Genomic DNA, 13638 nt, shown 5'->3' with positions numbered 1-13638 from the left:
GCATAGTCATTGAAGCTCTGTACAGAGAGATATCTGATTCGTAATACACAAAGGTCAGAGTAGTCAAACCCTAAAACAGGGAGATTTTAAATAATAAACTGTACTAATTGGCTTGACCAAAATTCTAGAAAAAATTGGTAAGTAGATATATGAGTATAAATTCAGAGAAATTTACGGATTTGGATTTCGAGTTTTATAACTCGAGATATGAATTATTTAGCAACTATGACACAGTTGGACAGCTTGTCTGGAAAGTGTGATATAAATTGTTTGAATTTGTTTAAGTGCTCAAATAAGTTTAGTAATGCCTCGTGCTCGACTCCGGCGAAGGTCTCGGGTAAAGGGGGCGTTACAAGCGGGGACTAAATTGAAAATTGCGACAAACTTCGGGACCAAATTAAAATTTAAAAATGACTTAATTGCAAAGTAAATAAAAAAAGCGGAAGGGCTAAAAGTGCAATTAGCCCTTCCGTTAAAAAACACGTGGATCCTAGGAGGGTCGGGTCGATCCAGTCCAAGTCAAAACGACGTTGTTTTGGGGTTTAATGGCCAACCCCAAGATGACGTCGTTTTGGAGGGCTATAAAAGGCCCATTTTCTTCAAAAAAATCATTTTTGCACTTGAAAGGAAAGAAAAAAAAGAGAGAGGGAGAGGGTGAGGGTGAGTGATTTTTGGCCACAAGACCGGTCACCGTCCAGTCGCTGGAACACCGTCGGCCGCTGTTGGCGCCACCGTACACGGCAGCCGGACCTAAAAAAAAAACCTTTTTCGGTAATTCTAAAATGTGTAAGCTTCTTTCTTTTATTTTTACTTTCGTATAAAAAACAAAATAAAATTAAAAGGAAAACAATAAACAAACAAAGAACTTAAAACGAGAATAGACAAAGGAACCTCTTTTGCTTTGATCTTCGATTAATCTCTAAAAAAAAGAACCAGCCTCTCCAAAAAACTAGCCTTTACAATAACTCTTCTGCTTGATTACTCTCCAAAAAACCTTTCCAAAAATCCTTTGCAATAACTTTCTCTCCAAAAACTTTTTTCCTTCTCTAAATACAAAATATGAGAAGGCTTATATAGCCATTTACAAAATATTTTTTTATTGTTTATGTCTTCATTTGTAGGTATAAGTGGTGGTGGAGCAAGTGTGGCTAGTGGAGTAGGTAGTGGAGCAAGTGTGGCTAGTGGAGTTGGTGGTGGAGCAAGTGTGGTTAGTGGAGTTGGTGGTGGCAAAGCCTAGGATTTAGTTGAGAAAAGTTTAGGTTGTGGGCTAGGGTTTTTTTATTTTGATTTGGGCTTAGGGTTTGGGCCATTGGGGTTTTGATGTAAATTGGGCTTTGAGTAGTTAAGATTTTGGGTTTTGAGTTTAATTTTGGTGGGTCAGGTAAGGCTAAATTGGGTTTTGATGTAAATGGGTTAAAATTGGCCTACAATACAAGGAAGATTGTTTTTAGCAATAGAGATGTAACCAGTAGTACTCTGTAATAGGTGGACCTTGAAAAGCTTAATGATGATCTAGCTAATATTGGAGGGACAAATGATGAAGAAGTTCTAACCCAATAACTTTTACAGCGACAAGATTCAATTGTATATAGGAGGCCAAGAAGAGAGATTTATATGCCTACTCCCTTTGATAATATGGTGGCCTATGCACTTCCAATTGTAGATGATGATGTTCTTTCTACTTACACAGAAGTAAAAAGTAACCCTGATGGTGTAAAGTGGAAGCAAGCTATGAATGAAGAAATACAGTCTCTTCATAAAAATAGGACTTGGGAGTTGATGACACTGCCCAAAGGAAAGAAGGCAATTGGATGCAAATGGGTATATGCAAAGAAGGAAGGATTTCCTGGTAAAAATGAAATTCGATACAAGGCTAGATTGGTAGCAAATGGTTACGCTCAAAAAGAAGGAATAGACTATAATGAAGTGTTTTCTCCAGTTGTGAAGCATTCGTCTATTCGGATTTTGCTAGCCTTGGTTGCGCAATATGATCTTGAACTAGTTAAGCTCGATGTGAAGATCGCGTTTTTACACGGTGATTTGGAACAGGATATCTATATGACTCAGCCAGATGGATTCAAGGTTGCTGATAAAGAAAATTGGGTTTGCAAACTGACAAAGTCACTTTATGGATTGAAACAATCTTCGAGGCAGTGGTACAAACAATTTGATCAGTTCATGAAAGGGCAAAGTACACAGAAGTAAATTTGATCATTGCATGTATTTTCAGAAGCTACAAGAAGGAATTTTCATATACTTGCTCTTATATGCTGATGATATGTTGATAGCATCTAAGAGTAAAGTTGAAATTGAGGGATTGAAGACTCAACTCAACATTGAGTTTGAGATGAAAGATCTAAGTGAAGCTAAGAAGATTCTTGGCATGAAAATATGTAGAGATAGAGCTCATGGAAGAGTTAGCTTGTCTTAGAAGCAATGTTTGTAGAAAATACTACAGCAATTTGGCATGAACGAGCAGACAAAACCTGTAAGTACCCCGTTGGCTTTTCATTTCAAGCTTTCTACACAACTATCTCCTTCAACGAATACGGAACAAGAATACATGTTACAAGTTTCGTATTCTAATGCAGTAGGTAGCTTGATGTATGCAATGGTGTGTACAAGACCCGACATTTCACAGGCAGTTAGTATAGTGAGCAGGTATATGCATAATCCTGGAAAAGGACATTGGCAAGTTGTGAAATGGATTCTACGGTATATTCAGAAGTCCATGGATGTTGGATTGTTGTTTAAGCATGATACTACACTTGGTAAAGCTTTTATTGGGTACATTGATTTTTACTATGCCGGTGATCTGGATAAACGAATATCACCCACTGGTTACGTATTTACACTTACTGGAGGACCAATAAGTTGGAAGTCTACATTGTAGTCTACAGTTGCGTTGTCAACCACAGAAGTTGAATACATGGTTGTAACAGAGTCTGTAAAGGAAGCTATTTGGTTACAAGGTATAGTTAAAACCTTGGGATTGGTTTAGGAGCATATTAATGTGTATTGTGACAGTCAAAGTGCTATTCATTTAGCAAAGAATCAAGTCTATCATGCACGTACAAAGCATATCGACATACAATTCTATTTTGTGCTGGAAATTATTGATGAGTGGAAAATTCATCTTCAGAAGATTAGGACTACAGATAATCCCGCAGATATGATGACCAAGGTGGTAACAACAACCAAGTTCGAACATTATTTGAACTTGATCAATATCCTGCAAGTTTAACAGTTGAAGAAGGCACTATCAAGTATTGTTGACAAAGGAAGAAAAAATTGAGTGAAAATAAGATTATCCTAATCAAATATTCAAGGTGGAGATTATTGGCAGTCATCCATATTTTGGAAAGACAAAGATATGGGTATCAAAATGTTGGTACCAGAAATCTAAGATTTATGGCACCAAAAGTGGGATTGAGATTTGGCATGAGATATTTGCAAGATTTTTGGTCCCTAATTTTATAGTGACTTTGCAAGTTGGTCCCTGAACCTCAACTATAAATAGGCCTAACCATTTCTCATTTGAATCATCCCACATTTGTTATTCTCTACCTAAGGCATTGTTCTCTCTCCCTATTTGTAAATTTTCACTTGTATTTTGGAGTGAAATATATTTGGTAATGCCCGAGGACGTAGGCAAAATTTGCTGAACCTCGTTAAAATTCTGGTGTTCTTTATTATTTAAGTTGCATATTTTGTGAGTGTGATTGTAGTGATTTATTGTGCTATTAAATTACGATAGAGGGATATTCTGGCTAGGAAAGACTTGGAACTTAAGCGATCCTTGTGACCCGCCTCTCTTTCTTGGGAATTAAACTTAGTGTGATTTTTTAGTACAATAATTTTACTCTTTTACAAGCTTCCACACAACAACAAGCATTGGTACTACATACATATGTAGTAAAAAAAAATAATTGAATAGAATTGAATAGAATTAAGCTCAAAAACTAGTAACTTTATCTGGCTATGCTTTTGCAATGCACCACACTTTTCATTAAACTATATATAAATATTATACATATTTGAAATAAAGCACTAAAAGAAAGCCAACCATGATGTTCTTTTAAGCCATTCACATCTTTCCTTTTATTGTCATAGAATTTGAAATAAATTATACATTGTTGAGTTGAGTTCGAATTATGTAATGAATACGAATGAAAATTAAGAAAATTGGATATAAATATTTATGTAAAAAAATCTTTCCGAAGAGGATAAGAAAATTACGGGCAAATCTTCACTAACTGGAAAAATACCGAAAGGGGAGTACAAGATGGAGAAATAAACCCTGAACCCAAAATAAAAAGTTTTCCTGAAATTTCCACAAACTCTCTTAATTTTTTTTGTTATTATTCTAAACTATCTAGGGTTGCTAAATGACCTATTTATAGGCTGAAGTTAATGTAAAATTAAGACTAAACCATGTCTAGAATAATCAGAGTTTAACTGAGAAAAGATTACAGGGTTTAACTAAGAGCAGAAACCTAGTTAAGTGGGGAACACGTCACCACGTCGTTAAGCTAGGCATCATGCCATCGAAACGACGGGTTCTTTTCTTCGGGATGTGACATGTCGTGTCGTGAGACGTCAACTCTATTTCATCCAAAATGCAATGCACACTTCACAACGGTCCCATATTTTTTTATTTTCTTTTTAAGAGATTAAAACAACTTATAATTAGGGTTTAAACTCTTTTAACATTTTCATTATACTTTCTTGTTAATAATTTGTCTCAAGAAAAGAATGTATCCCTTAAATATTATTTTTAGAAACTACTAATTGATCTCTTCCCATGCATAATTTCTATTTCCTTTTTAAAAAAACATATAGAAATGGGTCCAAAAGACTTGCATTGCCTGTTTTCTTTATTTTTTAACAAAAGACTTTAAGAGAGGAGTTACATTAAAAGAAGTGAAACTACAAGATATGTCTTTTCTTTTTTTTTTGCTCCCATTATCTTTTCTTTTCCTTTTTTTGGGCCAATTTTCCTTTTTCCCTTCTTTTTTTTTTTTCCTTCATCCCTTTGTTAAAGACATGGAAAAATTCAACTTCTTCTATGTCAAAATTAAAAGCTATATATATATATATATATATATATATATATATATATATATGCCATTACCCTACTACAAAACGTGTTCAGCTTTGTCATGTACAAAGTAAGTATATTCTACTGATATGGTCATCAAGAATATCAGAATTATTTCAGAGAAAAAAAAAGTACTTCCCCCACTCAGAAATAAAGATGTTAAAAGGAAATGCCAATCTAGTTTGCATCATCTCAGCTTTATATATATAGCTTTATGTGATATGGAGTGTGGGGTTTGAATGTTAGAATTGAATTAGATTGGTTGGTTGGATTAAAATCGATGATTTGATCAATAACAGAAAAGTAAGAAAAGAATAATAGTTATGAAGTGATAAAAATTAAAACTTAATTATTCAATTGTTTAACTAATTATGTTTTTAAATAAATTTTTATTTTAATTTAAACTGAAAATTGAAATTAAAACCGATGATCAATTCAATTATTACAACATTAAATTTAAGTAATGAGAAAAAAAAGAAAAGGAAGCTTTTAATCACTGTTTCAATGATGAAAACATGACCAAACTTGAATTGCATTCAAGTATCAATAACATAATTAAAAAATACTTATACTAAAATTTAATGGTTTTAAAAATGGTTACCTAAATTAAATTTTTTTATATAATATTGATGGTGGGATGGGGTAATAAAATTGAGTTCAGATTAAATGTGTTTTTGATAAAAATTTTAACTATCATTTTATAGAAGTCAAGATAAATTAAAATATATGTTAGTGAGTTAATTGTATTAGATGTTTTGAAATTATGTTTCAAATTCTAAATTAGTCTCAAACTTCAAAATATTTTAATTGAATCTTCAAAATATCGTTACCGTATCAACTAGGTTTCATTAGCCTAACAATTAAATTGAGCAATAAATGCGAACTTATGTATAACATAATGCATATGTAACATACATCAAGTTGTGAACACATATATCTATTCCATTGACAATTTAAATTTGAAATGCTAAAAAGAAAGAAATAACTATTCTAAATTCTATGGAATTGTTAATTCTTTAAAATATTAAATTGAGACTATTACACAATAAATATATTTATAATTTGACCGATGTATTTTAATAAACTTTACACCATACTCTAATTCACGTTTAACACTTGTGACTAAATTGATGAAACAAGAAGTTTAAAAACTCAATTAGAAATTTAGAAATCAATTTGAATTTTTCTTTAAATATATTTTGTGATGGAAGAAGAGAAGAGTGTGGGGAACATAAAGGCTGTTGGATCACATGCACGTCACATTATTCCTTTTTCTCCCTTCATCTTCATCGTCTCTTCTTTTTATAATTGTGACTGATAGAACGTTAAAGAAAAGTTGTTTTTTTCTTTCTTTAAAAAAAAAAAACCCCACAATTCAAGGCTATGAGCTACTCTTTATCCTTAATCCAAGGGATTCTTTTATGTTTCGATCAGACCCCAAATTTTTGGGTCCCCCCCATCCATCATTTCTTGCACACACACATATATACATATATTTCAAAGTCCCACCTCCCACGTTCTCTTAATTTTACTCATCATTTCACTAGACAATAATAATGTAGGATATAAATTTTGGCTATTTTTACTGGGTTCTTTTTGTTTCATCGAAATTCGACTACAAATTATTGTATTTTGATCGGTTAATCATCGGGTGGGTTATGGGAAAATGTTAATACCCCTCGAATCATTTGGCTATGATCCGAGCATTCCCTTTTTCATTTCATATTTTACTATAAATATATATGTGCAAGAAAGTATATATATATTTACTGCTACATATATATATTTCATCATAATCATACAAATATTATTGCCAACTAATTATCCACTATGCCGGCCGGTCAAATCATGTCGACCAAAAAGCTTCCAACTCACTTTTGTCTTCATTATTCCATGAAAATTAATGATATTTGTTAGGTGCTAGCACAAATATTACCATGAACTAGATTATGAGTTGAAATCTTATTAGACTTAGTTATTTAATTTTTAAATTTTATAAAACATTATGTTAGTATAATAGTAAAATTATATTTTTATCTTAAAAATTTTTTTGATTTATCTTTAGTCCTTTTTAGCTTAATCTTTTCTTGATAGGTGGTTCATGCATCACATAGAGCTCGATTTGATAAAGTATTTTTATTCCTCGAACCCTGCCTCAATTTTGGTCTCTAATCAGGGTAGAGAGACGAAACCCTAACTCAAAAAAGATGATACGAATTATTATTGGAGACTCAATCGATTGTTTGATAAAGATACATTATCCCTCAACAATACTAACCCTCCCCAACATTTACACTCCCGGTAAAGGAAAATAGAAAGTTTTCATGTTTGAATTTCATATATTGCATTTTCGACTACGAAATTTCCCAAAGTAACCAAATAAAATGTTAGATTATTGATTTGAATTGAATTTTATAAATCCTCTTTTTCCAAGTTTAGGTACATATAGATTAAAATAGGTATAGCAATAAACTATGGGATTTTTATTTTGTTTTATGCATCATGCAAATTTAAAAAGAAAAGTAAAATATTCAGAGAAACGAGGAAAGACAAGACTTTGAAACTATACAAATACAAATATTCCATTTTACATAGGTCCCCTTTTGGAATTGAGCAAAGAGCAATACTAAGGTAGAGCCTCGTACCCGAGGCAGTACTGAGGCTTGTGGTGGGTATTCAAAAAGATACATTGGGGTCCCAACAACAACAATATATATTATATATATTTTTTCGATTAAGTTTTAATTTAATTAATATGTTGTTTTCTTCGATTTGAAAAATATAATATATAATTCATGGATGTACAAAGTTTAGATAAGTCTCATAACCAATAACAAATCTTAGCATCACATCTATGTATATACATAGAATGTAACATCACATTGGAGTTCCCAACAACCATGTATGTATAAAATTTTTGAAAAGGAACAATGCTAGCTGACTCCTATTACTATTCTCCATCTTTAAGAGAGAACCTAAATACCCAAAAGGAGAATGAAGTAAAAATAAATAATAATAATATAAAATATATTTAGCTTTATAGGGAAGATGAAGGTGGAAAATGGAATAATTATAATCATCATGCATTTCATATCTGCTTTTCTCATTGTATTCACTTTCTAAGGCATGATTAAAAAATATAAAAACAAAGAAAAAAGTTGATTAAAAAGCAAATTTATCTTCCTTCTTCTCTACTTTTTATCTAATTCAACTCCAAATAATGGAAACTTGTTTCCCAAGACTTGTAAATTATTAAAACTAGAAAATTAATGGCGAAACTCGGTCTAGGGTTTATTATTTTTAGGGTTAATTACATTATACATCCCAAACTATGATTTTTTTAAATTAGTCCCAAATTTTTAAGGTTATATTAATTAGGTCTTTTTGTTACTAAAACCATTAATTATAAAATTTTTGGTTTTGATGTTTTCAAGATTTTACAAAAGCTTTATTGTTTACTCTTTTTTTTCAGTTTTACTTTTAAAAATTATGTGGTAACGTTTTATTTTTAATTAAAGTTTTTTAATTTAAATTAGTTACATAAGATTTGACTTGTTATTTAACAATTAAATCAACGGTTTTAATAACAAAAAACTTAATTGGTATAACCGATATTTTAAGGATATAATTAGAATATTTTAAAATTTAAGAACCAATTTAAAATAAGTGACATAATTTGAAGATGTCTCATGCAATTAACTCTTGTTTTTATGATATTAAACTATCTTTTTTACATCGATCTTTGCATTTTTATTATTTCTCAACTATGCCAACTTCAAACAGCTATTGAACTATTTTTTTAATGGGCTTAGGCCCTTAACTTCAAATGTTTTGGACTATCTGTATTGGGCTTAGTAAAGGTGACAAAGCTGATAATACTTTTTTATTTAAAGCGTATACGAAACAACATACAAATCTCGACACTTACCGGTGGCAAGGGAGAGACGTCGTGGAACTCGGTTCCTGCACAATGAAGGTTACATCAATGTCAAACATGTAAATGATCCTCGTGCACGAAAACTTAGTGTATTGGTACGTAATAATATCAGTATGTTTCAGTGTACTGATAATCATGACATGTGCTATATTAAACCGGACACTACCAAGTCGAGACAACATGAAAATTGCTAGACAGAATGGAGAACAAAGAGATTAATAGTGACAACCAATTGAATATCTTAATAAAGAGAGGATGTAGGAATAATAAACATGCACTAAATTATTAGTAAGATAATGTTTTGGTAATTTAATTTTAAAAAGTTGTAAAATAGTCATTGAAGTATTCAAAAATTCTCATTTCAATCATGGAACTATTAAAATCATTACTGTATGACTTTCTCTGTTTGCACCACCTGCATCGATCGAAAACTCTCTTTCTTCTTTTATTTTACAGTTCAATTTTGTTCATGAAAACAACTTAAAATGTTATGAATTTGTGAACCAAAATTCAAACAAATTTCTTATCCAATCTAACATTGATTGTCAATTTGACTTAAATCTAAGATATGTGTTTTTACTCGTTGATGGGTACCAACTCATTGTACCAATCATTGAATCGTCGTTTGGAGCTCACTAGCCGAATTAAAAAAAAAATCTTAACAGTCTAATGACCATTTTATAAATTTTTAAAGTTAAATAACTAAAACGTAAACTTATACCTTAAATCAACACCGAATTGTTAATTTTGATGTGATCCATGAAAACTATATTATTTTTTCAATTTAATACATAAAAATTTACATAAGTAAATAGTTGAAATTTTATTTCGACAAATATTTTGTACGAACCTCTTTGTGACATGACTTATTTAATCAAATAAAATATCATATCATCATATCATTATTAGTGTTGTAGGTCAATTTTAGCCCATTTACATCAAAACCCAATTTAGCCTTACCTAACCCACCAAAATTAAACCCAAAACCCAAAATCTTAACTACCCAAAGCCCAATTTACATCAAAACCCCAATGGCCCAAACCCTAAGCCCAAATCAAAATAAAAAAACCTAGCCCACAACTTAAATTTTTCTCAACTAGCCACACATTTTCTACCACCAACTTCACTAGCCACACCTTCTCCACCACCAAATCCACTAGCCACACTTGCTCCATTACCTACTCCACTAACCACACTTGCTCCACCACCACTTGTACCTACGAATGAAGACATAAATAATAAAAAAAATATTTTGTAAATGGCTATATAAGCCTTCTCATATTTTGTATATGAGGAGGGATTTTTTTTTGGAGAGTTTTTGGGAGAGAAAGTAATTGTAAAGGATTTTTGGAGAGGTTTCTTTTTAAAGTAATTAAGGAGAAGAGTTATTGTGAAGGCTAGTTTTTGGAGAAGCTAGTTTTTTTTTGAAGATTAATCAAAGATCAAAGCAAAAGAGGTTTCTTTGTCTATTCTTATTTTAAGTTCTTTGTTTACTTATTGTTTTCCTTTCAATCTTATTTTGTTTCTTTTATCAAAGTAAAAAAAATAAAAGGAGGAAGCTTACCCATTTTTACCGAAAAAGTTTTTTGAGGTCCAATTTGCCGATGTCTGGTGGGCGCCGGATCCGACGAAACCGGACGATGGTGACCTTGTAGAAAATCATCCACCCTCTCCCTCTCTCTCATTTTTGTTATTATTATATTTCTTAATATTATATTATATATATTCTTTTAATATATTAGGTATATTTTAAATTCTATATTACGTATATATATATATTTTATACTATTTTATGTATATATCTTTAATTTATATTATTTATATATATATATATATATATATATATATTTACATGTTATCTTATGTATATATCTTAACTATATTATGTATGTATTTTAACACTATATTATGTACATATTTTAATATTATCACGTATTTATTTTTTATATATGTACATATTGATGTAGTATTATTAATAGTATTGATTTTTAAACATCATTATTATTTCTAATATATATATATTATGTACATTTTTTATTTCTATTTTATTTTTTATTTGTCAATATTAATTATTATTATTCTAATATTTTGATATTTTAATATTTTATATTTTATATATTTTATTATTCACATCATTATTCGCATTTTTTTGACAATAATATTCTTGGATTTTTTTTACTATCATTTTAAAAACTTTTTACATTTTAATTTTAAGAATAAGGCAATGTACCGATTTTAACATTAAGTCATCGATTTCATCGCTATGTTGGGTGAAATTAATCGGCTCGTGTTAAAAACGGGACGTCCTTCTAAAAAACAAAAAAACTTGCAACTTCTCATTTCCTTCAATCGGATCACACTTAAATGTCAAATTGAATTCGTATTTTTGAAAATCAAGACAACATGTGTTTAATAAGATACCAATTTTGGGCGTCGCGAGGGTGCTAATACCTTCCTCGCGCGTAACCGACTCTCGAACCCTAAATTTTCTCTGGATTTTAACGTAGACCTAAACTTAGCCTTTTATTTGTTTTAATAAGAGATCTAATAGGTGTCCGATCACACCTAGGAAAAAGGATCGGTGGCGACTCCCTGTTTATTTCAAAAATCAAACGTCAAATTTCAAACTTTTTTTCAATAAATCGCCACAATTAGCGACCAAGCTAAGCTAAAATTTTTACGTCGCTACAATTAGTTTCATTGCCCAATTAACATGAAGAAAAAAAATAGAATGAGATCAAAGATGTCAAGTTCCAAGACTTAATTACCTTTTTATGACACGACCAATGATTATTTACATTATACTTGTAATAGATTGAAAAATGGAAAATTTCCATTTCTTGGCTCCTTCAAAAACTTATTAATTTAAATTTAAGCTATTTTAACATAAAATTTTAGCTTTATTCTCTCAATTTTTTTAAAATTTATCTCGTCTTTCATAATAAAATGTTTCAAACTTAACCCCTGATTTTGGATTTGTTTGTACATATTTTGGTGGTGTATTTAAAATTATATAGATATATGAGGAGTATAAATTTATGCTTTTATACCTTTTATGTATATCATCGTATTGAATTCAAACTAATTTATACATATTTATGGATTTATGCTAAAAAAGGAAATGTTTATTTACTGTTCAAATTGGTATCTAATGTTCTTTTTGGTTCAATTAAGTACTTGTCTTTAGGGTTTAATTTAGTACCTAAAATTTATTTTGGTCCAATTAGATACCTGAAATTAGTTTCTTGGTTCAAATTAGTTCCTAAATTTAGTTTTGTAGTCCAAATTAGTACTTATGAAAATCAATTTGAATTATGAATCTAAGTTTAGGTACCTAATTAGATCCCAGAAAAAAATTAGATACAAAATTGAATCTTAAGACCAAATTCAAGTAATTAATTAGACATAAAAACCCTCAATTACCAATTAGATATGTACAGACAAATCTGAATTGAACAAATGAAATTAAAAAATATTAAAAATGTAAAGTTATTGACAATCACTGCATCAATTTGAAAGTTGTGAATTCAGCGCGTTAATTGAGGCAGGCAAATAGGGGAATGGGGCAGTGATATGTTCAGCGTTGCAGTGGCTATCAGGTTTTTTCTTTTCAATAGAGTCGGCAAATACTATCAAATAACATGTGATTTCTGTCCCCAAATGTACTCCCCCCCACAACAAAATGAATCTACCTTAGAAAATCTTAAAGTTTCATCCATTTTTGGCCAAAAGCTCATCAATGGCATCCTTGTTTCTCAAACTACTGCTTCTTGTCACCACAATGCTGCTCGGTACAGTCAACTCTCAGATCGATCTAACCACCTACCAGCTCTTGACTGAGGACGAGCTCGAATGGCCTTGGATTATGTCGGGTACTGAAGAAGGTAGGAATGGCATTGACAGGAGATCACTTTATAGGAAACACATTCGATATTACATTTCGTATGGTGCACTCTCGGCTAATAGGATTCCATGCCCGCCTCGTTCGGGAAGGTCTTATTACACACCGGATTGTTTCAAAGCTAGAAAGGCTGTTAATCCTTATACCAGAGGCTGCTCTAGGATCACTCGTTGCAGGAGGTAAAAAAGAAAACATTGTTTCATGTTCCATTTGATTTTTGTATGGCTCTTTTGTCTCCCTCTTTTCACCCATTGTTACAATATGTATTTTTTTTTTATACAAGTGAAAGGTTTACAAATTTACATGCTTGATTAGCATTGTTACAATATGCTGAACTTTGCTTTGAGATCTTCTATATGATTTTTTGCAAAGTAACCATGATTTTTCTCTGACTCTAGCTGATTGATTTCTCTTGCAATGATTAAGCAATGAAATAAGATCAGAATGCAAGAAATAATGTGTCGTTAGATTTAACTTGGTGATGCTTGGGGAAAAAAAATAGATTTGTAGAAATCATAATCATAATCATAATCAACTTTTTTAATAAATCCATAAATGATAAAATTATTATATCGTATGCTTAAAATATGAGTGAGGGGAATGGAACACATTTGGTGGTTAGTTTGGACAGCACTTGTAATAAGAAGATTAGCCATTATTCTCGATGATAAATAGCTTGATTTTGACCCTGAAAAAGTA

At 30.9% G+C, this 13638-nt stretch overlaps 1 protein-coding gene across 1 annotated transcript; it reads left to right on the top strand.

Moving 5' to 3' along the window:
• Positions 1–12777: 12777 nt before the first annotated feature.
• On the top strand, positions 12778–13122 carry LOC108484876 (protein RALF-like 34). Its single transcript, XM_017788763.1, has one exon. It carries the CDS (start codon positions 12778–12780, stop codon positions 13120–13122), a length of 345 nt encoding a protein of 114 aa, XP_017644252.1.
• Positions 13123–13638: the final 516 nt, after the last annotated feature.

Source organism: Gossypium arboreum, chromosome 6 (genome assembly GCF_025698485.1).
Source record: "Gossypium arboreum isolate Shixiya-1 chromosome 6, ASM2569848v2, whole genome shotgun sequence".
Lineage (NCBI taxonomy): Eukaryota > Viridiplantae > Streptophyta > Magnoliopsida > Malvales > Malvaceae > Gossypium > Gossypium arboreum.
Note: the sequence above shows the minus strand (reverse complement) of the source record. Positions and strands in the feature narration are given on the sequence as shown.

What these genes read in the sequence shown, in the direction of transcription:
- LOC108484876 (XM_017788763.1), top strand. Translation starts at nt 12,778, where the DNA reads ATGGCATCCTTGTTTCTCAAACTACTGCTTCTTGTCACCACAATGCTG.